At 36.5% G+C, this 24,904-nt stretch overlaps 3 protein-coding genes across 3 annotated transcripts; 1 reads left to right on the plus strand and 2 right to left on the minus strand.

The window, feature by feature from the left end:
* Window positions 1-396: 396 nt before the first annotated feature.
* On the minus strand, window positions 397-9,331 carry hsh2d (hematopoietic SH2 domain containing). Its single transcript, XM_042481097.1, has 8 exons — window positions 9,245-9,331; window positions 7,257-7,377; window positions 6,995-7,081; window positions 6,354-6,515; window positions 4,037-4,126; window positions 3,777-3,942; window positions 3,191-3,439; window positions 397-1,434 (listed from the first exon to the last, which is right to left on the minus strand). Exons 4-8 carry the CDS (start codon window positions 6,479-6,481, stop codon window positions 1,072-1,074), a joined length of 996 nt encoding a protein of 331 aa, XP_042337031.1. The 5' UTR covers window positions 6,482-6,515; window positions 6,995-7,081; window positions 7,257-7,377; window positions 9,245-9,331; the 3' UTR covers window positions 397-1,071.
* On the minus strand, window positions 8,605-18,972 carry LOC121937783 (ras-related protein Rab-8A). Its single transcript, XM_042481106.1, has 8 exons — window positions 18,803-18,972; window positions 18,242-18,302; window positions 15,066-15,126; window positions 14,554-14,631; window positions 14,288-14,377; window positions 12,947-13,012; window positions 12,300-12,350; window positions 8,605-11,633 (listed from the first exon to the last, which is right to left on the minus strand). Exons 1-8 carry the CDS (start codon window positions 18,924-18,926, stop codon window positions 11,544-11,546), a joined length of 621 nt encoding a protein of 206 aa, XP_042337040.1. The 5' UTR covers window positions 18,927-18,972; the 3' UTR covers window positions 8,605-11,543.
* A 1,591-nt stretch (window positions 18,973-20,563) lies between these two features.
* On the plus strand, window positions 20,564-23,525 carry LOC121937793 (40S ribosomal protein S27-like). The gene is made up of 4 exons (XM_042481115.1): window positions 20,564-20,668; window positions 21,122-21,227; window positions 21,318-21,428; window positions 21,567-23,525. Exons 1-4 carry the CDS (start codon window positions 20,663-20,665, stop codon window positions 21,593-21,595), a joined length of 252 nt encoding a protein of 83 aa, XP_042337049.1. The 5' UTR covers window positions 20,564-20,662; the 3' UTR covers window positions 21,596-23,525.
* The last annotated feature ends 1,379 nt before the right edge of the window (window positions 23,526-24,904 follow it).

Genomic DNA, 24,904 nt, shown 5'->3' on the forward strand with positions numbered 1-24,904 from the left:
TTAACATTTTTTGAGAATATAAGTGTAAAATGAGATAGAAAACACAGCGATAGAGAGGGACTGCTATGTCATACAGGTTTCTAAATAAATTAAAACACAGGTGATTACACCACCACAGCACGCACCTCATAACTGAGTGATCGGGACAACAGAGACGCCATAACATGCAGAAATCAGAGTGAGAAGTGACAGAAGAAGAGGAGAGGGGGCCAGAGGAAGTGCATATCATGTAAATTTTCACTGGCTGAATAAACTGGTGTGTGCCTGATTTGTCATGATTCAAATCACATATGTTTCATGTTTAAAACTGCAGACAGACGATAGAGTGTTATTAATAATGTGCCATGAAACAAAAGCTTGTAGAACAGCCATAAGAGTCCGGAAACCAATACAAATATAACATATTTTTTTAGAGGTCATTTATTGGCTCAGTTGTGCCAGAAAATCAGATGCTTTACACAGATATATTATCTAGTTGTATACATAGATTTGAAATAAAACAGATGTTAATAATAAAAAGGGTTTGACATTGGCGGAAAAATGTGAAACAAGTTTGAGCAGCAGCTCCATTTTCTTCCAGCTTCATCGTCATGTTGCTGATAACAGATCTGTATCAAACCTGCATTCAAAGCAGCTCATGCAAACCATGTCATTTCTGATTTACATACGCTCTACCAGCTTCCTCCTGCTGCTTTTTCATACTTTTTATACAATGCATCAACAGAAAGGGATATAAAACATTGAATTGGAATTTAAAGCCGGGAATTGGGCTAGTAATTAGCTTCAGAGAGATGTGTTTAGGAGTGCATTTGTTGCATTACTACTTATGTAATTGTTTAGTTTCTGTTGAATAAACAAGGAAATAAATGAAAAAAAAATAAAAATTGAAAAATGGCAGTGAAAACAGCATTTACTTGAAAGCTGAAATGACGCTTTTTTAAACTTTTTTAAGGTTTCGATATTCAATGTGCGAACTATTGCTCCTTTTTTTGTTTGTATGTCGCCTTTGTCCTGCACAAACTTGAGGTTGGATCCATCTGTGCGTCATATTTCTGAGGAAGTAGTAGTGTGTCAGTAGTGGCCTGGAGCAAAGGGTGGAGGTGGGAGGTACTCCTGAGGTAATGCTCCATCAGTCACATTGTAGAAAAATGGTGGAGCGCTGAAGGTCTGATCCCCTGCGATCTCCTCGTAATCATTCTCAGTCGCCTCCTGCATCGTGCCGGCCTTCTTTTGGAATTTCTTCTTGAGGTTCTTCAGGTTGGAGACGACTGACGGCTTTGGGTGTGCAGTGGTGGTGGGTGCACTCTCAGGTGCAGAGACAGTTCTGATACAGGCCTGGTTCTGCTTCAGTGGAGGGACACAGCTCCGAGCCGGGACCTCGGGAGGCTGGTTTGGTGGAAGGTTGAAGTCTTTATATCTCTTTTTGGGCACAGGCTGAAGATCAAAACATGAAACATACAGCAGGAATTTGTTAGAAAATACAAGAAATACATTTGAACTCAGCTGGTGACCAATGTTGTTAGATGTTGATATTTGGTTGAATTTAGGTTGTGACATCAGGAGACCAAAGTTTTATGTCAGTTCAATGTCAGGACAGCATCTACTGGATAAAAAGCATAATCGTCATGCACATCCAAAAACCCCTGTAAGACAGGTGTCAAACAAGAAGAATAGCAGTCAACAACAAGAAAAAAGTCAGCACACCGTAGCTTTCTTAAGTGTAACTTATTGACACATCCACAAGAATCGTTTTTAGCTCCCTCTCTTCTTCAGGCACCAGAATGAAACGTCACCTGTGGATATGTAAATAAATTAAACATAGGGGAACTACAGTGTGCAGACTTTTTTTTTTTATTGTTGAGGTCAACATCTACTGCCAACGTTAATCTGGCGTAGAAAAGATGAGTGATGTTGATATTTTGTTTGTTTCAAATAACCAAAGTCCAACATCTTCCAGATGTCTCATGCCAACATAATCTCGACACAGAATAACAACATTTAGTCAGAAGTTATGGAGAACAAAACCCAACCTCTGCAAAAAGTCACGTTAACGTCCTCACAGCATGAAATTGCAATGCTGTTAAATGTTTAAAAAATTGTCAAACTGACTTTTGAATTTTAAAAATTTAACGTCAGTACGACATAAGAGTCCAACATGTTTTTCTAAAGTTAAACTGATGTCTGGTGCCAGGTGGGAACATCAAGGCTACAAAAACTTGATTTCAAACCTTAAGTATATTTAATCATAACTTAATAAGCAACGGACACACAACAGTCAAAAACTGGACTGTCTGGATGTGTTTTGATCAGATGACAGTGGCTGAATATGGAAACAACCTCCACAACTGACATTGGATTTTGATTTAAAGTTTGCTTGATTGTAAATTGTGCAGAAATGTTATCAAAATACATTTTACTTCAGAGCCCACTCCAAATCAGTACACTGTGTCACCTGACAAGCGGCTTGCCTTGAAAAATGTAAGTAAATTTAACCATTAGTCTTAATCATGTTAACTTTGTATCTAATTGTTAAGTTTACTTAAAATTTGGTTTTATTTACTTAATTTTGTGAAGTTTCTGCAACTTAAAAATGACAAGTTTAATTAAATCTATCTTTTACAAATTTTCACAACTTCAGTAATCCAAGTTTACTGCATTATATATCTGTATTCTTCTGGTTGAAAACTAGTTAATCATATTTGTATTTTCTTTTTTTTTTAAAAAAAAAAAAAGACAAAACTCACAGATCTCCTAACCTTATCATTGAAGAAGAAGTCAGACTAACTTTACTGAAGTTTCTAACATTTAAAAAGAACAAGGCAATCATTTTAAAGTTGCAACAACTTCACAAAATTAAGTAAATGCAGCTAAATCTTGAGTAAATCTAACAATTAGATATAAAGAATTAAAATGTATAGTTATATTTACTTTCCTTCTTCAAGGGAATTGGTTCCCAAGGTTTTTTTTAATGTAGATCAACTTGTCAGATTTTATGGTGCTAAAAAAAAGCAACAAAAACCCCACAAAAATCTCTCATGGGCAATAAACATAACTGTTAAAAGTTTGGGAGAAAATCGTGTTCATACTGAACCACATCAGCAGCATCTTGTTTGGAACAAGAAGACAAAATCATACAAAATATCTTGAGAATGATGTAAATGTAGCAACAATCGACCAAGATCACCATTACCGTGGTTGAGAGAGGGGAGGTGACGTTAGGAAACTCCTCTTCCAAATTCGGGTAAAGTCTGTTCAGAGACAGGTCTGCAGGGTTCCTGAAGTTATTTGGTCGATAAGGAAGGGCAGGTGGGATATCTTCTGGTGAGGCTGGCTGACCTACGCTGGGATGCAGGGGGTTGTTTGGCAGCCATCTTGTGTTTGGATTCTGATGTCTTTGGGGAAACAGCAGCTCTGCATAGTCCGTCTTGTCATTCGAGGTCTTCAGAGAGATCAAACACAGAGAGACAGTGAGAGAAACAGAACAAATTGTGATTGTTTGCTTTTTGCATGGTGCACCGGTGACACGCAAATAAGCAAATATTGTAGTTTTGTGTCGTAAAGATGACTCCGGTATAACTGTGAATGAACACACTGTGAATGCCTTAAAGCAAATATGTTGTCCTGATGCTTTTTTGGAATTTACACAGTAAAATTGTTTCTTTTACATAGTGAGCAAAACAACTGCAAAAAAAAAAACTACACAAATCTATAATGTATGGAAAAACGATTCAGTCAAGTCACTTATATGCAGGTAGGATAATAAAACATCACTTCACCTGTCCACAAGCGACTGTCAGCACCTCATTGAAAGGCATGATGGGAGTCCTACGGTGGAAGTCCACCAGGTCCTGCAGAGACCGGTGAGGCCTGTCCTCCCCTACTATGATGTACTGGCCGTCCTCCAACACATCGATCATGAAATGTCTGCAGCGGTCCCCAGCACTGAGGGACAGAGAGGAAATAATATGCCAAGAAGAGTGAACTGAGCAGGTGTTTCAACAGCTAAACCGAGTGTAAACTGTGAAATGAAGCTCACCGGTACGAGAGAGTGTAGCCGATCCGGCTCTCACTGACTCTGATGAGGAAGTAGCCCGGAGGCTTGGACATCAGCAGATCCTCTGCAATCCTGCACAAATCATTAGCAAGTGGGGAAAAGAGGTCATTGACATTAATTTTGTTTTGTTTAGTTTTTAATGTTTTACTGTAATGCCACGTGTCACACATATCTTTGCTGTCATTATATAATAATAATAACTTTATTTATATAGCAACTTTACAAAAACAGAGTTTACAAAATGCTTTGACAAACAAAGCAAAGCAGAAATAGGATATATAGACGGCAATACAACAAGGGAAAGCCGAACAACCCTACTGAATACAAGTAAGAAGAAATTATGGTAGAGATAGGATAAAATTAAAACCAGAGGCCAAATAATGTTAGCTGCAGGATGCAAAATGTCAATATAAAATAATACAACCTAAAAGACCAAAACAAAACCAACAACAGAAACAATAAAAGCAATCAAAACACAAATAGAAGGGAAATGAAATAGATAAAACAGAAATAAAAAAGATAAAATAAGTGAAAAAAGAAATAAAAAGATGGAATCATATTAAAGCAGGTCAATGAAAATATTTTTTGAATAGTGATTTAAAAAAGGTAGTGTGTAATTCTTGCAACTAAATAATAAAAAATAATAATCGCAATTAAAAATAGCACAGGCAAGGACTTTGCACATGCACTTTAATCTGTGAATGATGGGATCAGGTAGCACTGCATGTGAACTGGAGCTTGAATCAGTCACCCTGGAAATGTGTAAGATTTTTAGCTTTCAACACATAACATAATGTTCTCACCGTACATGAACTTAACTTTTAAAAAGAACAGTCTAATAAATACTGTGCATTATAATCATGTCAGTTAAGTAAACTGACGCAGTACACCATGCCTTACAGTAATCCACATACTAGATGATCCATTATACAGAGTTATGAACGTGTACACTGGGTGTGGAGGAAGCAAAAAATATATTCTAAGTACAAATCTGTTTAATTATTAAAGGGGTTAAGTCAGCACTCAAGAAGCCTCTTTGCTGACAGATCTGTGACTAACGTGCTTAATAAGTGCACAACTTATGTTTTGTGCTCTTATTTAATTATGTAAACCTGTAGGTAAAAGACACAGGGATCCACTTATGCTTGTTTGTTTTGCTGAAAAAATGGAGGAAAAGTAGGATAAGCTCCCAGCACAGCTTGTATTGTGGTCAGGGGCGTAGCACCAATTTCTGGGCTCTGATTTTATTTTTTTATTTTTTTATTTACAAAGTCAGTTTGCTTTTTTCCTTCTGTTCTGTCTCATCTTTTTCGGAATCTGTTTTTAGGGAAATACCTGACAGTGTACGTTGGTACGCTGAATGAAAAGCTCAGTGTTTTTTAAAAGTGCAACGTTTTGATTTAACAGAGATCTTTGACAGGCATTTTCAAAGATTTGAAGATCTGAAAATGCCTGTAGAAGATCTTTGTTAGATCAAAACGTTGCACTATTAAAAATGAATATATTATATAGATGCCCTGTGTGATTCTTGCATTGGTTTAATTTTTTGATCCAGTACCTGTAAAGGTTTTAAGGATGTGCGTGCCTTCCATCATGGTTGTTCCTGCTCCAGCACCATATGAGCAGTCACTCAATCAGCTCTACAGTCGCTGCATTCAAAGACAATTCGTAGTGCAGGGCCGGACTAAACCATTTTGTGAGGGGCCTCAGACAGTTTTCCCTATTTTTTTTCTTATGAGTTCAGTCTGACAAATGATTAATTCTGCCACTTTTAATTTAGCTATTGCACTAGTTACTTAGGGAATAAAAGAAAATAGCAAAGAAAACCAAAATTTTAACTCCAGGTTTTTTGCGGGCCCCCCTCTAAATGGGGCTTTGGGTAATCAGTAAACCACTGTTCCCCTAACTACATTGGCCCTGATCTGGGTTCAGAAACTTCCTGAAAAGTTTTGATTACTTCCTAAAAACCTGACGTTTTGGAGATTCAACATCTTTTTTTCCCCCCTCTGCTCTTACATTTTAGCTTTATTTTATGTCTTACTTTTGTTTTTGTAAAACACTAAATGAGCTATATAATGCATTACATTACATTTCTACAACACAGCAGAAAAAAAACATGTTGCATCCTAACCGCTCAGCTTTTACAGTCAATCAGTTCACTAGAAACGATCACAGCATGCTGAAACACAACACTGATACCTTTATCATGTAAGATTTTTAAAACATGGCTCTCCACATTCCTCCCTGTCTACCATCCACTGCTACAGATGGCGGACAATGACAGACTGTGCAAACTTACTTCCTGGAAATGATCCCATGAAACCATTCTGGGACGACACCGTTCCTGATCACAACCCGCAGCTGCGACTCTGTGAACCAGATGAAAGCATTGCGCTGTGCTTGTGACGGCTGACTCCACTCCATCATCCTAGGAAACAGTTCATTTAATCCACTGTTGGGTCTGTTGGAAAATTCACAGAGGACAAATGTGTCATCTACAGCTCATTGTGTCCAAACACATGATATACAATACAAACAACAGATAGATAAGCTTTAAGTAAATGATCTGATATGCCATCGATAACAAGCAGATTTTGCATTCAAGAGCCAGTGATTTGATCTTTTTCCCCTTTACGTCTTTCAATAACACATAATGTCACTTCAAAAAAAAACATGTTATGAAGTGTGAACATTGTTTTACAGCTTAATTTTTACATAAAGAGAACCCACATATCCAAGGATTTGTGTTTGAACCATCTTTTTAAAGATAATTTACAACACAAACTGTAGCTGAGACAGGATATTGTACTTCAATCCCTATTTGCATCAGTTTTACCTGTAATACCAGTTAATCTTAATGTGTAGTTTTAACATTCAGATCATTAATGACAACAACAGAACAAAGGGATTTCTAAACTCAACATAATGAAAGTTACTCACCTTGTCTGGCAGCTCTGTGAAAAATGACACAGCAGATCTCGCTCAGCTGACTACACCTGTCAGGGGGCGGAGGCAACACTCAGCTCTCTGTGAGCAGGAGTTTAACATCACAATTCAGAAGAACACAACATAACGTAGCCAAATGAGAAAAATACATTGCATGTATCCTGTGGGTTGAAAGGTTAGACAGAAGGTAAACAATCTCTTTGTGTAACAGTGTATATAAAAACTATAGGCATGTAACCTACATATATAAACGTACCCTAAAGTCACAGGTGTGTGAAATGGGTTAGTCTGCCAGAGAGGAGGCAGCTCAGATGACACGACAGGCTTCAGACCTTTTCCACCGTTGCATAATGTTACATTTCCTCAGGTATCGGTTACTGAGGTGGGAGACCACACGAGAGGTTAGAATTCAGTAACATCACCTAAGACGTAGCAGGATTTAGGATCAACTTCAATTTCGTTTCTTCTTAAACCACGTTTAATGACAATAAATCTACCTTGTATCTTGTAATTTAATGTTTACGAGCTGTCAAACTTAACTTCAGAGCCAGAGTGGGGAAAGTACACATGCATGGGCTATCTCAGCCTCTGTACTGTCTTCTAGTATGATATACTGTATCACTGTGTTTTTACTGTGCTGTTCAGTGCCTTATGCTAACAAAATAATTTTCAACTTGAGATCAATTACGTACATTGATCTATTTAATATTTGTGGGTTCTTTAAGTCAATAAGAAAGCTGCTGCTCAGCTGATAAATTCATAATAACAAGAATAAATATAACAATAGCAACAACAACAGCAATAACATTAACAATGATAATAAAGAGAAGAAGAAGAAGAAAAATAATAATAATAATGTTGGGCAAATGTATGCATGTGCAAAATCTCCCATCTGCTTTTCTAATCAGAGAGGAAGCTCTCACAGACAGGAACTATTTTAACAAAAAAGTTCACGGTCTGTGCTGTTGTTACATATTACCTGTTAAATTAACCGATTCAATGAAAATTCCCGTTAGCCTAAAGCTGGAGAGCCAATCAAGTAAAAGAACCAGTCTAGGTAGTTTTCCTCCCACGTGCTGATTGAAAGAAAAGGAAGAAAAGGTCAGCTGCCTAAATACCCCTACGCATCAGTTTGCAAAGAGGAAGTGATGCACTCCAGTGCAAATGTCAGGGAGCCCTTCTCCATCACATGAAAACAGTTTTCAAACTGTAGGTCAGTTGTGGATAGAGGGCATGTTGGCAGGGTGCTGTGGCTGGTTATTGGTTATTGTTAAAATTAAATTATTTTAAAATCAACTTCATGGTTTTGTTTGTTTTCAACATTTTATGTGCTCAGTTGCTTATTTCCTATGAAGTCACAGGTCTTCCATATATTATGGTTGGTAACGTTTATAATTCAGCAGAAAGTTTACTAAATAGATTTTTTTAATGTGTATAAACTGGGTTTAAGATGGAAATTTTAATTCAATTTTGTTTTAACTTCAACTCAGATTTAAATATTCAACCTAAACCAAGCATGCAAAGTAACCTTCCCCAAATTGTTTCATATATTTAATCTTCTAAATGAATTTACACGAATAAAAAAAAAATAAGTTGACTAAACATTTTTTAAGAATCTCATTTTTAATAAATCATCAAAACACATATCTACAAAATGTGTAGATCAATAAGATTTATGAACCTTCAGTACAATCATTGTAGATTTTATTTACAACTGCTGAATTATTTTATTTATTCCCGTGAAATGCATCAATAATCAGCGATGGAATCCGAATTCAAGTGGGAATGCTAAAGATATGTTAACAAACACCTGGCAAATTTATAGTTGGCGAGGATTACAAACGACTCCAATCAAAAGAACTACGGAGCTCATTTTACAGGTGAAATTTAGGCCAAACCCAAGTCCAAAATCTGCATTTTACCAAGCCACGAATTTAATCTGTGAGAGACAAAATTGTGCCATAAGTCCAACCATGTTAACGACAATGATTTAAATCCACAGGTTAAAGTTACATATTTAATTCAATGACTCCTTAGCACCTCTAGAAATGATTTGCTCTCACTGAACAATGTCAGACGTGATTTTCATTATCAATTTCCTATTGTTACGCCCCAACAGCTCAAACACAACAGAATTTGGAGTGACAGCAGAAAATAAAACAGCAAGGATCCTTTGCACATTTCTAATCTCAAATAAAGCTTGTCAAGTCAAATGTGCAAAGCTTTTTGAGGTTTTCTACGCACCCAGAATGCATAGTTCAGATGGCCATGATACTGAGCCAAAAACAAGGCGAGGGATATCTGGAGAGAAGAGGAAACAAGAGAGCTGGGTAAGGTTGGGTGCATCTGGGGTTCCCAAAAGCATCAACAGAGATGCATAAAAAGCAAAAAAAAAAAAGTGAAATAGGAATGTTACTATAGAGGAAAAACATCTCTAAACCAAAGGCCTTCTGTATTTTTTTTTTTTTTGTCAAAGACAAGGTTTCAGTGCTCAGATGTTTTTAGGAAGCCCAGACGGGGTACATGGAAAACTTGTGCATGTATATTCTTTGCTTTCAGTTAAGACTTGCAACAAACACAGTCAACAAATGTTAAGAACTTTTTTTTACAGAAAGAACAAAGGAAAAAGTGCATAATAATCAATAAGAACATAAAAGGGCACTTTGTCATTTTGGTGCTATGTCTTGTTTCACTCCATAAATACTGCTACACAGCCCCTATCCAAGGCCCAGAAAACAGTTGTGTACATGTTCCCCCATCGGAACTGACAACAGGAAGAAGTACGGATCATAAAACAATGATTTCATCATCACTGCGGTTCCTTCGGTGCCACGGTGGTGTAACTGTATTGCCTCCAGGTGTCAAGAGTCAGGTATTGCTAATCCACCAGTCGAAGTGCATCAAATGAACCTCACACCAATCACATCTAATCTGAGCCACAGAAATCGCAACAGCAAAAACTATGAGGCAAGCAACTACAGAGGAATCTGTGTGCCCTTAAATCAAGCATACTTTGTCAAGAACCCAGTCTGACTGCAAACGTGAATACTTAAATCTGGGCCCCAAATACACACTACATTGCACATTAAAGTGTTCACAAGAGGAATGTTTCAGCCTAAGAAATTAAGATAAAGACATAAGTGGAAAAGGTGGTCAGAGGACATGTAAACCTCAACAGAGTGCCCCAGGAATGATTCCTTAAAACTGGAAATTTGTTGGCATTAGGGACTCCCAGTTTCCTCATCTCAAAGTTGATGGGTATTTCGGTTAAATGCCTGAAATAAGGTCTGTGGTTAAGACAAGCTGAAAAGACTTCTGCGGTGTGTGTGGAATTTATCTTGGCAGAGATGGAACATAATATAATAAATATGTTCTCTTTAGTGTATTATCACCTTAAAATAAGAATTGCGTTTTTGTTACTTTAAAATGAGCCATCAATATCTCCATAGGGGACGAGACCTCTTCCATAGAGTACGCCATGTTGCACCGCCAGGTTTCTACAGTAGCCTGGAATGGACAAATGAAACACTGGCTTTAGATAAGGCCATGTGTGTGTTGCCTCAGCCGCTGTAGTCAGCAGCCTGTCTGCAAAGAGCATTGTTGGAAAAATACTTTTTTTTTTTTTTTTTAAACATGAAACTTTCTTATTCTATGTTTTTACTTATTTAAATCACTGCGTCCATTTATTTTGGAGAAGAAGAGACCTCTCTGGACAATACTGCTGATAAAAAAACTCCTAAAGTGGTGTTCATTTGTGGTATCATAAATGTTTGTTTGCCACAGAGCTTATTTTCTGCAACAATCCAAAATCCAATGGCAAAATCTCAAAGGCTTTCTGACGAAGGAACCAGGGAGACGCTAACTTCCATGTCGGAAAACAGAAAAACGTCATCCCTGGAGCACTCAATGTTGATATGAGTAAAATGCGCTGGCACTACTGTTTCATACAATGAACCATAATCAATGATATATATTTACATGTCGCGTTTACCTAATGTTGATATATAAAAGTCTAGGCCACCCAATCAGTACACAAATGTGGTATATTAGTTCAGATTGTACTCTCATCAGTTTGGATAAATACGTCGTGTTATTCGACAGATGGAGCAAATTCAAAATTAGGAAGCCCACCGGAGAAAGAAGTCTGTTCTGGTATTATAATTTGGGCTAATTTTAGTTTTAAGGATCAAATAAATAAGAATTCACCAAGTGAAACGAAAAACAGGTGAAAGAAACCATCTAGGAACGAGACATTTCTGTGAGAAGTAAAGGTTTGATCATTTTTTAAAGTCAATAAAATCTAAGGAAGTTGTAACTGTCAATCTGATGAGCAACCATAAAAAGAAGTCAGATTTAGCATCCAAGAGGCCACAGGAGTTAGATTCACAGTTGTCAAGGGAACAAAGAGAGCGATAACAGAGAGAACGAGCGGGAGGAAGACACATGAAGAAAAGTAAAAGAGAAGATCAGAGTGTGCTCTGTCCAGTTCTGTCCAGTGGGGGACACAGTTAAGGCGATGGTGGATGCCGACGCTCCCGTCTCCTCACAGGAGCGTGCAGCGGAAGAAACTGCTCTTCTTGGGTTGTTCTGTAATCTTTACTCCTTGACTGCTGCCCTGTGGGTTGTTGCCCTCCTAAAATACACACAGATGAGAACGCACGTTCAAAAATGAGAACAGCAGAAACACCAGGTCAAGACAAAACACAGGCCCTTCCATACATGCACCACAAACCTGAAAATATTTAGACATTAGCTGTATGTGAAAACACAAATGTTTGTATCAGGTGGATCTGACACTGAACAGACTTTATCTTAGACGGCTCCATAATGCAACGTCTCTCTAATGTCCGATTTAAAAGATGTGTGAATAGAGCAGATAATTGTCCAGAGAGTTCACTGTGGAAAACTGTGTTGATGACATTTCTATCAGGGGTGGGAATCACCAGACGCCACCTGATTCGATATTATCACAATATTTAGGTCACGATACAGTAATGCAATTTTTAAATATTTTGCAATATGCTTGCTATTGCGATAAAATATATTGTGATATATTGCGATGTATTACCTTCTCTCAACTGCAAATTAAGGAAAAAATTGTCAACATCTGTTTTTCTCTGAAGTTTTTAGTCTGTTTATCTCACTTCAATAATATTTATTGCAGCAATATGTATCTAGTGGCCTGAAAAAGCCATTGATTTAAGTTTAATTCATATTTACAGTATTAATCGCTACAGATAATTCACAATGTAACAGTACTTTATAAAAAATCAAGTTTCTGCTCCTTTACAATTCTTACCAGCTTCTTGTCCATTTTTGCTTTGATGTCTCTGGCGAGGGTTAAGAAGGCCTGCAAACGAAATGAAAGATTAAACAAATATCACTGAAATTAAGTCAAATAAAGCACATTAATGGTATTACTCTGGTCGGGACTAACGGTTTTGGACAAATAAGACTGTGGGTTTCAATTAAAGCAACAAAACTAGCTTAATCCTGTCTAACTGCATAGAGGAAGCAAAAAATTTACATTATTTGCAGACAGTCTGCAGATTTGCAGTGAACAGATTATGTGGTTTAAATCTAATTATGCCTGCAATTGAATTATTTAGTGTGAGTGCTGTCCTTTGTGTCATATATGGACTGGCACATAATCTAATTACAGTTCAGCTGATGGGAATCCTTTAATAAACAATAACCATCACAAATAATGGATTTTTATTATGATTCCTACTTTATCTTTAGTCTCATGGTGAACAACCTCTATGCACTTTATAAATGATATTCTCGTAAATTGATAAAAATTTCATCTCATCCTTTCTGTTCAGTGAATTACTCAAACTCTGTGACTGTAGCTAAACATACAGATAACAATGACCTAAAGCCAAACTTTTGGCAAAAATACTTTGAGCTGTGGATGAATAAACATAGAAAAAAATCTGAACTCACGTTCTCAACGTTGATGTTTGCCTTTGCACTGGTCTCCATGAACTTGATACCATACTCCAGTGCCAGCTGACAGCAGGAGGAAATACACAGAATAAGTAGCCAAGATATAAACACAGTATGTATCCCAAAGCCTCGTTTCCACCAAGCCGTCTAGGTCAGTCCAGTTCGTTACACATTTGACAAGTTAATTTTGCATTTCCATTGTCAGAAGTTGTGCACTGTAGCAAAAGAATCGTTCACTTTCATCCTGTTTTTTTGTCACACACAGATCTGATACTAAAAACATTGCAGTCCATTTATTGGCTGAAAGGGTCGTCATTTTTGTTTGGCAAGGACTCGGTACACAAACAACAAACCCACTATTTTTATCAAATTGATTGCGACAGAGACTCTAAACAGATCAGCCTGTTCTGTGGAAGATCAGTGAGGTACAGACGTTTCTCTGTGTCATCAGTCAAGAGGAAATATAGCGGCTGGATCGAGCAGTGACGCAGCAATTACCATCTGATAACAACCTTAAGTTAAGAGTGCTGTCTGTTGTGGAAACACAAAACCAATCTAGGGATTAGTTAAATGTACGTACAAGTTATGCACAGGTTCACAGGGTTCTATACCAAAATAGTTTGATGGAAACACAGCTCAAGAGAGGGAGGCTCAAGTCGGGCTTTTAAAATGGCTTTAAAACATTATCGCGATATTTCTAAATGTCTTTTAATGTTAACTAATGATAACCACTAAAATAAAAAAAATACTCAATAATATGTAGTTACAATTAAGTTAAATAAAGTATCTACTGTCAAATAATAAAAGAATAAAATACAATATTTTCAAGTTACACTGGTACTCCATGGTGGCAAAATGTGACTAAATAGTCGCAAGCAGAGCTCTGCAGATACAAACACACAACTCACCTGTTCACTCTACCGACACTACCACTCATTAAGTTCGCTGTAAGCTGGAAACAGACTAACAGCTCTCCAGTTAATATATACTATTTGCAAATCACAGTAGTGCTCCATGGTCGCAAATTGTGACTAAATGGTCACAGTCTGGAGCTCTGCAAAAGCCCTGCTCTGTGTGTGTGCGTGTGTGTGTGTGTGTGTGTGTGTCTCTGAGAGCCAGAAAGACATAGTGTAGAGCGAAATGAGCCGAAACACTGGTGGCTTATAAAAACCCTGTGACAATTTAAAATCGATGTGCACAATATAGTCATTTTAAACATTGCACGTGGTACAAGCCGTGATACATTGAGTATATTGGATGTATCGCCCACCGCTTAGTTCAGTCGTACTTTTTTGATCAAGGTCACAGTGCATTCATTTGAATACTTCACCATCCCACCTTCTCTCCTCTTTCTTTGGACACCTGTCGCTTGTCATTGACGTCACATTTGTTCCCGAGGACCATCCTTTCCACATCTGCTGAGGCATGCTGTGGAGGATAAATTTGCATGGTGAACAAACAGGAATGTGATGACAGATTGCTGTTACCATCAATGCCAAAATAAAACACACTCACACATGCACACAAAACAGACGATACACAGATATCCCTTTTTGTCCATACAAACACACACATAATAACTCTCGCTAATGTTAAACAGTTACCTCTTCTATATTCCGTATCCAGTTCTTGATGTTGTCGAAGGACTTCTCGTTGGTAATGTCGTACACTAACATGATACCCTGGAAAGTTTATGGAGAAAAAGATTTAAAACAATCGGCAGGGAAGACAACAATGAGACCTTCATAGAAATTATTATTGGTCCGTAGAGATAGACTTAAAAATTAAGTGTCAAGACTCCATTTATCCCCTTATAGTGATGGATCACATGATTTTTTAGTCTCAAATAAAAGCATGACACTTGAATAAAGGCAACAAGGGTTGATTGGGTTCCTGAAGTAAAAATCCAAACAAAGGCATCCAGTCAAACTTGAACTAAAGGAGAGGCCACCAAACATACCATAACAACTCACTGTTCAAATTTAACAACAATAACAACAATGCAGGGAGTGGTTCTGGTTAAGGCTGGTGCTGCAGAGCTCACACCTGAGACAACCACCACTTCAACCATTCAGCGGGATTAGTATGAGTTGTTAAGATGCAACAAACAACTTACCATTGCTCCTCTGTAGTAGGCTGTCGTGATGGTCCTGAACCTCTCTTGTCCTGCTGTGTCCCTACATAGAAAACAGATTTTTTAACTTAGCTAAATTTTTATCTGTGAATCAAACAACAACCCTGGAAGCAAAAGGAAACAGTGAACCTCGGTTGAAAATAACCCTCTAACTGTCATATTCTTCTGATTTGTGTTACTATACTGCAAACTAGCCACAATTACATACAAGAGTCGGCTGACTATTGTTGAAAATTGCCAAACCAGCAACTTTGAGGACACTAAGGACAGGACTTGTGCGATGTCTCATGCAACCACAGGGTACAGCTGTTGTTGGTCATGACACAGCTCAAATGCTAGCAGCTCTTCAAACCTTTGTTTCCTTCTACAAGTATCAAAGAAGTATTTCACTGCTGGAAAAATGGTCTTTTCATAAAACTACTATCTATGCCATTGATAGATGACCAAATGATGACCAAAGAAAACAGCAAAAGGGCTGTGGCATTTGCTTTTGCTCAAGAGGCAGAAAACCTACAACTACCAGAATGCACAGCACTGCACAGAAACAATAAACGCTCCTGCAGATAAGTGACGTAATGCAAACTTGTCCATTTGACAAAATGGCACAAGGCTGGTAACAAACACTCCAATCCAATCCACTTTATTTATATAGCACTATTTTAACAAACACAAGGTTTCCAAAGTGGGATATAGGATAAAATAAAATCGAACTCCGGTATTAGAGTTAAGCAGTAAGCTGAAACATGCTTCTGAAAACATTTAAGCCTCCTGCAGACTCAGACTTTCTGCAATCTTAAAAGTTTAGTGCAAGCTACACTGTGGGTCATGGATCTAATAAACTTGGGTGCAAAATCAAGTTTATTGTATGCAGACTGTGCTATGACATCTCCTATTGGATCGCAGACTACGACTTATGCCCATCGGCGTCAATACGCAAGAACAAAACGCCAGTGACAGAATCGTGGTTTATATTTGATCAGTGCTGCTTAGTTTTACCGTTTAATCTCACTTTTTCAGACTCCATTTTCACTGTGCAGGAAGCATTATGGTACCCACTTCCCTTTACACAAACTCTCACTATTACAGCTAAACAGTGCACTAAAATATGTTTCTGAAGACATTTTATACACGAAATAGGCAACACAGTAACAGAAGCTTGGTTTATATTTGATCATCACTACCTAATTTTACCGTTTGATCGGAGTTTGGTTTTAATTGTGAGAAAGAGAGAGGGGCAGGTCTGTCACCTGATCCATTTCTATACTCCTTATGTCCGTGGTGGTGCCATGGGTGGGGGGCAATATGAAAATGCAGAAGTACAGCCTGTAGTTCAAGCAACAACCCCAAGAGCCAGCAAAACTATGAAGTGAAGTTTACCACAGTTCATTTACACATAAACCCACATTGCTATGACACAAAGCTGGTTGAAAAATTAGCGAAGTATCCCTTTAAAGACACATATACAGAGTGTAGATATGCCAGCTTTAGAGTGATGGAAGACATGTTTGGCAGCCCTAAGATTGGTGTTTTCTCCATGGTTCCAGTATTTGTGAAAGAGATAACATATCACAAGCTACTTCTGTATAAAGAGAACAGAAAGCAGATCTTATCATCTAAGCTTTGGTAAGAATAAGCAAAATCCCCCAAATATTCCCCTGATATAGCAGTATTTGCTCAGGATATATTGGTACAAAGTTGTTTCATCAGTAGTCAGTGGAAAGAGTTATCCATACTTTTAAAATTAACCATGAGCTGATATTTTTCTATATCAAAAACAAGGAGAATTGTAATGTTTATAGTGTTAGAGGACACAAAAGTGGCACAAATTTATAAAGAAACCTGATGTTTGTCTTGTTTAATGATGCGTGATTATAATATTAGAGATTATAATATTGGAGATAATAGAACAGGGTATCATCCAAAGTCATAGTCAAATGTTGTATATATTTACTATGAGTGGGTATGAGTACATAAGTATATGATCTGGAGATTCTTTCAACGTAAAGAGTAATAGTAATCCCAAGAAAACATTATACATATTTAAATTAAATAAACAAAGTTTACAGTTTTTGGACAAGAGGCAGGAATGTAACTGCTATAGATGAATATCTGCACAGATTCATATGGTATTGGAGTGATCTTTGGTAGTTTTTCAAAATAATAAACAAAATGAATGTGCAGTGCAAGCTATGTAATGTTAAACTTGCATATAATCAGTATTTTATTTGAACGACTTGTCATTTATTTTCCAGAACAGGTTACTCTTAGCAGCAAAATGTTTCTGATATAGAGGGAATAATGGTCAGTTGATATAAATTCAAAATTACAAACTTACTGTCTAAAGAACAGCTACAACACATAACCTTAATGCAAAGTATAAATTAAACAAAAAAACAATGATCTCTATGTGCAACATGGTATGGGAATATCACAGTACCATAGCTTCTTTTAAAAACAAGCCACTTTATTTTAAGTTAAGCTTCCATAAGAGTGGGGGTCAACAGATTATCGGCCTGTCCAATTGTTGAGGCAAGTATTTGGCATTTTGCTGATTATATGTATCTGAGTTTCATTTTAATGATCACCAGTAAAAATAATTAATCAAAAAGTGCAGAGAAAGTCAGCATTGGAGAAACCTTTTCTCTGTAAAACATCAGGGAATTATTTTTATTTATTCATTTTTAATTTAAATTTTCACTTAACTTATATATAAAAAAGTTGCTGAGAACTTGCTGTATATGATGCTGATAGTTTCACTTTTAATTAAACATTTCCTAAATGGATTTTAAAAACGTTTTTTGTTTTCTTATATTCCAAATTCCAAATTTTGGATGAAATATTTTTAATGTAAATGCATATCGGTTCCAAACATCAGTTAACAGTCTCATTAATTAATAATAATCAGCCAATATCGGTTGACCTCTACATAAGAGTAACAGTTATAGTCATGTAAACTCAGTTTATCAGACAAAATGCTAAAACTAACAACCAATATGCAATAACTTCCATTATATTGCAGAGCTATTGTATACGAGCTGTGTTCATTTTAGTTAGATGTACCTAATAAACTGGCAACTGAGTTTAATAATAATCAATCATAAATCTTTCTTCTGCCACATTAGCTGTGCAGTGAAAGCATTTTATGTAACATATCTTACCATATCTGTAGCTTGATCTTCTTTCCGTCTAATTCTATTGTTCTGATCTTGAAATCAATACCTGAAGAAAAACAAAAGAGAAACAAATCCAATTTAGGCACACTTGTAATCTCGCGCTGAAATTGTTTGATTTTGAACTGGATTTTAGAAGAACAGAGTGGTCGAAGAGTTTATTGATATTTTGTGTAACGTTGGCTAAGAGAGTACGAAGTACAGGCAGCTGGTCATATGGAAAATGACACTGCCAACTAGCTCACTGACAGCTTTGTAGCTTGTTAGTTCAGCTTGCCATAGTTAATAAATATCTACTGATACACACTGTGTGGAGTACCCACACTTACAGTACATATATACAGGGACTTTCTACGTATAATGACACCTTCAAATATTATTGTCGTTTCTGGAAAAGCCCCTAAAACAAGCCGGCTGGGCTGCTTCCTGAGTAGCTACTACATGATGAATGCTAGCCAGAAAAGTTAGCAACAAATTAGCATGACGGGATGGGCTGCTCCTGTGCCACTTTTCGGCAAAGACAACGCAGAAAAAACGACTTTTACCCACCTATAGTTGAGATAAACGTTGAGTTGAAGGCATCTTCTGAAAATCTGAATAGCACACAGGTCTTTCCGACGCCCGAATCGCCGATTAAAAGTAGTTTAAACAAGTAATCGTAAGTCTTCGCCATGTTATTAGCTAGCTTACTACTACGGATATCCCGCCCGTTGTGGAGACAGAGACGTCACCGCTCGCGAGCTTCTCTTTGGGTCAAATCAACTGTCACTCTGCTCTGTCCTCGTGGCTCCGGAAGTCCGCTGTATCCCGCTGGGTTTGCTCGTTTTGATGTCCTTGGTCACCCGGTTACATATCTGTTAATTGGGAAAATATGTATAACACTGTATTTATTTTGACCAAACAATTTATTCACAGGTGTCGATTTATGAAAATCAGACCAATTTTTCCTGTCTTTATGAATGAGTTGTTAAATTTAAAAAAAAAACCACTGAAATATATTTGACTAAACAGGCCTTGCACATAAATAGTTTGATTCATATCTTAATTCCTGACTAGATCTCTAACTGTGTTTATTTTCTCTCTTTTTTTTATTATTTCTTTTGATATTTGTGTGTTTGTGTTGTTGTTTATTTAATTAAATGTCATTTAGTCTGTAATTTTACTTGTTATACCTGTTCATGAATGAAAAAGCCAGTTTTTGATTAGGAATAAAGTTTTAAGGGGAAAAAAACTGTTCTCCATAGAGAGTTTTAAAGGGTTGTGAATAAATATATAAATACATACATCATTTTATGACTCGATTTTAAAATTAATGAATAAATAAATACAAAAATATATAATTACATGCTTGAGCAAATGAACAAAAATATAATTTAATAATTAAATGCTAAGTAGCAACTCTACAGACAAAAAACAAATTAGCAAGAAATTAGTAAAAATTACAAGAATATTTCTTGAAAAATAGCATTAAAAAAGAAAAGTTAAAAACAAAAACAAACCAGTAAATGACCTGAGGAAAGTTCTAAAATAACATATAAATATATTTCTGTGACATATAAGTAAATATATAATTACTGTAACTGTAAATATATATATTTAGTTCTTTTTACATTTTTCCTTTTTTTTACACAAATGTCCAATGTTTTTCTCACCTTGAAAACCCTTACATGAAAGGTTTGGTTTTAATTGATTTTTTTAAAAAAAGAAAATCTAAATAATTAGTGCTATAATAAATTGGCATAAATTAGGCATAATTCGGCATAAATTGGTTGAAAGACTGAACTTTGTCCTTTAAAATAAAATAATTAAAAAATAGACACTCTCCAAGGCCCCCCTTACCCTGAAAAGGCACAAAATGGTTTTAGTCATTGAACAACTGCTTTTGCTGCTGTAGCACCGATGTACACTTTCATATCTTTCCCCAAGAAATGGCAATTGGGGTTCCAAAAAGAAAGTAAAGTGACTGCAAAATAACAATAAGTGCAAAGAGACATGGGTTAATAGAGGATGTGCAGGGGGGGGGCACAGAGACTGCTTATGCATAAGGCCCAGTATTTGGTGCTACGCCCCTGTTCAGAGCCTAAATACAGTTTAAAAGTCTGTTCAGCAAAAATAGCTGTAGTTAGAACAATCAGAACATGTAGCTAGTTATCTATTTATAGTTATATTTGACTCTTAATGTGTACTGTTTACAAAAGTTATGATCAGAGTCATGTGCTCCACATGGACCAGTTCATCCACTGTCATCTGTGGCGCCTCCCTTAAAGAGAGAGGCCCCGCCTGCTCGGGTTTTTTTCTGGTTCTCAATAGTTCATCACAACAACAAACCACTTCTGTTGAGAGACACGCACTTGAGATAACACTTTCTACATCTTATTTGGACGATAAACCTGAGAGATTTGAGCAAAAATGGCTGTAAGTAAACATGTTTTAATTCCTCGTTATAAACAGAAGAACTTATAGAACTGTGATTGAAAGAAAGCTGCATAGACAGGTTGTTATTAATAGATGATGACAACAAAACAGTATTATTTGGAAACAGAACTAGAAAGATTTTTTAACAAGCTGATACATGGGACTCATGGAGAAAATGTGCCTAATTATGTTTTAAAAATCTTCATGGTGTGTATGTAGTACACAGGTGCAGCCTCAGGATGATGCCTGGGCTTGCCTGGACATGTTTGTGTCATAGCTCTAAACGGCAGTTCATTCATTAGACTGTAGAGGGCATTACGGTGTAATAAACACCCAAAGTGTAAAAGTAAATAAATAAAATAAAATAAATAAGACAAGGAAACACATGACACAAAATACGAATTTAGCTCTTTAAAATGAAAAAATATGAAATTCCTCTGATGTCGGTTGCAGGACAAGGATCTGTTGTACCCCAGCTTTGCCAGAGAGAAGAGCAGACACAAGAAGAAGAGGCTGGTGCAGAGTCCCAACTCCTTCTTCATGGATGTCAAATGCACAGGTAAGGACTGCAACATGAATACTGTTATTTTTAATTTGGATTGATTATGTGCATTAAATGATTATTTTACCTGATTTCTGTACTCATCAGGCTGTTACAGGATAACCACCATCTTCAGTCATTCCCAGACAGTTGTACCCTGTTCAGGCTGCTCATTAATCCTTTGCCAACCAGGAGGGGGGAAATGCAGACTAACAGCAGGTAAATATATACGTTTTTTTTTTTTTTTTTTAGATGTTGCTTTGGTTTGTTTTTTCCTGATGTCGGCTTCAATTCTATCATTGTTTCTATTTGGGCTGTGGTGAAATATTGACATGTTGGATTTTTTTCCCTGTCTAGGTTGTGCTTTCAGAAGGAAATACTCCTGAGCAGAAATGTGCAAAACATCCACAAAGCAGCACAATTGAAGAATGGACCATGTGAAAACTGAATCCGAGCCTCACACTCCATGATGTCTAATCCTTAGTAGGGAAATGTATCTATCTGAGGGCAGGGCAATGAGAAGAAAATCTAACATCACTATATTTCTGACCAGATACCTCGACATCAATATCGCGACAATACTGAGTGATTGATTACTTTTGCTTTTACAGAAGTTTTTGATAGATCAAGTTTCTTTCAAAAGTCTCAAAAATGCTAGGATTTATGGATCTCTTTTTTCAGACATTGCATTGTGAAATCTCAAAATTATTGGTAACATCTGTTAATTATTTTTTTTAAATTTGACATCAGGCAGATCAGGATAGAGGAACCAAAAACACTCAAATACATTTACCACATCCAATTAAATGAAGAATGACCTTTTTTCAAGGCAAACCAAACTGATACTTTTATCATATAATGCTCATTGTTTTTCATGTTTCACCCTAGACAGAGTGAATTTTTTTCAGCATTTGAAGTCGATAATCTATTTGACTTGACCAAAAACAAAGTCAACATTTAGGCAAAATTGTCCCTGAAGTTTTGGCTATTGTAAAATTGGTCTTCAATTTTACGTTCAGAGGCAATAAAATCTTAAAAAGTCTTAACTCTAACTCGATCTAAGCCGCAGGGATCCTGTAAATAATCATCAGTAATGTGGCTATAAAGAAAAAATAATAGAACAGTCTGGAAAGTTCAGACATGAAATAGCTTTACTGAAATTCAACCTTTAAAACCAAGAAAAAAAACCCCCACATTACTATGACATCCAAAATCTGAGACAATATCAAGTCTCATATCACATACTAATATAATGTCGATATATTGCCCAGCCCTATATATCCATATATCTTGATATTGATATATGATATTGATATTGTATCTATATCAGATCGATATTTTGAAGCACTACATATAGAGTACTTTTGGCTACTTCTTTTGAATAAGTAAAACATGTACTGAAATCTTTAAAATGCACAAAAACGGTCCAATGGTTCATGGTTTCTGTAAAACATTTATTAGGTTGACATAGAGGGGGATAGGTGAATGAAAAATATTTCAAAATGGTCTCAATTGCGTGTGAGGCTCTTTTCATGGCCCTGGCATGAGATGAAACCATGTTGACCATCACAAACAAAAATAAAAACATTTTAAGAATTTATTGTCTGTGTTATGTGTGTTCTTTGGTCTTGAGAGTTCCCCTGGCAAAAAGAAGTGGTGTAAATGAAACAAAACAAAAAAATCAAAGCAATACAATTTCTCATATACCTAACATTATTCTGCTATATACAATAAGTATCCATGGATGATAAAACTTGAATTGAGCTTCCAGTGGTTTGGTGTTTAGCTCGTCCATGTAATTCAACATATTGTAAATTTAGTTAATATTGGCTACATTATGGCATATTGTTGGCAATGATGCTTTATGTGTCTACAGGCAGGCGAGCTTAGGGAAAGGTAGTGCAGCTTACAAATGCACGTCACTGCTTGATACTGTACATGCACAGCTCTCAGGTTCTGCAGATTCCCACACTGAAAATAGAGGAGACAAAAAATGCACATAAATACTCGTGCATCGTAGGCCCCGGGGTAGTCGAGGATTGGCAAAAGAGGCGTTACTTTTTAATCAAATGTAAGGGAGCCTGGAGCAGTATTTGCCTTAACCTGTTTATCAATGAAGCCTTTCCATAAGTTCACCATGCTGTTCAAACACGCATAGTACAGCATGATCAGAAAAACAAGACTGTTGACTAAACTTCATATCACCACTGGGTGGCACTTCAGAGCCGCACTAATGCAGGCTGAGCAAAACCCAACACATCTGTAGCACATGTATTAACCCTTTGAAACTTGGGCATATTGGCTTGATTTCTCTACAACTTAACAAGAAATGGCCCAAAAAAAGCAATAATTTGGTAAAGAGTTACAAGAAAATTACCTGAAATTAAGCTAAAAAAAGAAAAAAAATCAAGAAGTTTTTTTAGTCTATAGAATAACTCTAAATATATTTATATTTAGATATTAAGAGTATTATAAACATAGTTTTCCGAACATTTTCCCTAATTTTTTGATCGTATCTAATAATCTCCCCAGCTAATTTTCAGATAATTTCCTTGTCACCTTTTTACTAATTTCTTCTCAGTTTCTTGGATATTTCTTGCCAAATTTGCCATCATGTTTTCTCCATGTTTTTGAAAGAAATCTAACCAATGTTCTCAGGTTTCAGATGTTTAAATGCTTGTAAAAGGCATCCGAATGCAGCACAAGAAAACTGACGTTGATCCAGGTGTTAAAGGGTTAAAATAAACAGACAGAGCGCGGAGTATGTGAACATTAAAATGCAGAATTGAGCCAGTTTAAGTGGTTCAGGGACCTAATCTGAGGTTTCTTTGGGTGTGTTAGTTGCCAGTTCTTTCTAAGATATAAGTGGTCAAAGATCATTTCTGGGGAGAATTTCTGCAATCACAGCTGGAGATAAAAAGAGGGGTCAAGATGACTTCCCATCTTTAAAAAAAAAAGAAAGAAAGTTGTGCCTTAGAAAAAAACATCAAGGGACAAGCATTAAGTTAATCCCCCTTCACACAGGGAAGATTTTACAGCTCGAAATGTGGAATGGAGTCGAACATTAAAGGAATGTTACATGACGATCTCATCCTCTCCAGCTTCATCTCTGTGTGTTTATAAGCTGTTCAGTTCCTGCAGGGTCTGGTCCAGGACTTGATGCATGCCCTGATTCTCCTCTTTGGCGGACGCTAATCTCTCTGGAAAGAAGAGGAAAAGTGACATGGTGAGGCCTTGATCATCAGCAAATAAAACCGCTCATGTCATGCCAACTTTTTCTCCTTTGTAGGTTTGTCAAACAGCATCCCTTGTTAAACAGCATGAGCACCGTTTTACTGAACAGATGTTTTGCATAACTATTTTGGTTAATGTTGTGCCACATGCAAATAAAACCTCAACCACAACACTGTGCCCTTACATGCACAAAATGCTGACTCATCCTCTGCCAGAAAACTGTTAGTAGATTACAGTGCGGGCTTTTTAGGGGACTTGTCCGCTACATTTGTTGTATTAGATAATACCTTTTAGAATATCAGTATATACTTTATGTGTTGAAGGTTTTAAGGGTTATAAATAAATATAAAAATAGGTAAATATTTATATAATTAAAGTCTATAAAGTCGTAAATAAAATAATAAATACATTATATAATAGAATGCTTAAATAAATAATAAATAATTATATAAGTTAATGCT

The sequence above is a fragment of the Plectropomus leopardus genome, chromosome 3 (genome assembly GCF_008729295.1).
Source record: "Plectropomus leopardus isolate mb chromosome 3, YSFRI_Pleo_2.0, whole genome shotgun sequence".
NCBI lineage: Eukaryota > Metazoa > Chordata > Actinopteri > Perciformes > Serranidae > Plectropomus > Plectropomus leopardus.

Coding starts and splice junctions, on each gene's coding strand:
- hsh2d (XM_042481097.1), bottom strand. CDS start 6,481: ATGATGGAGTGGAGTCAGCCGTCACAAGCACAGCGCAATGCTTTCATC. Junction 4,127..6,353: donor CATGGGATCATTTCCAGGAA/GTAAGTTTGCAC, acceptor TGATTTGTGCAG/GATTGCAGAGGATCTGCTGA. Junction 1,435..3,190: donor CCTCCCCTCTCTCAACCACG/GTAATGGTGATC, acceptor TTTGATCTTCAG/CCTGTGCCCAAAAAGAGATA.
- LOC121937783 (XM_042481106.1), bottom strand. CDS start 18,926: ATGGCGAAGACTTACGATTACTTGTTTAAACTACTTTTAATCGGCGAT. Junction 14,378..14,553: donor GGATACGGAATATAGAAGAG/GTAACTGTTTAA, acceptor TATCCTCCACAG/CATGCCTCAGCAGATGTGGA. Junction 12,351..12,946: donor CAAACATCAACGTTGAGAAC/GTGAGTTCAGAT, acceptor TTTCGTTTGCAG/GCCTTCTTAACCCTCGCCAG.
- LOC121937793 (XM_042481115.1), top strand. Junction 21,228..21,317: donor CATGGATGTCAAATGCACAG/GTAAGGACTGCA, acceptor TGTACTCATCAG/GCTGTTACAGGATAACCACC. Junction 21,429..21,566: donor GAAATGCAGACTAACAGCAG/GTAAATATATAC, acceptor TTCCCTGTCTAG/GTTGTGCTTTCAGAAGGAAA.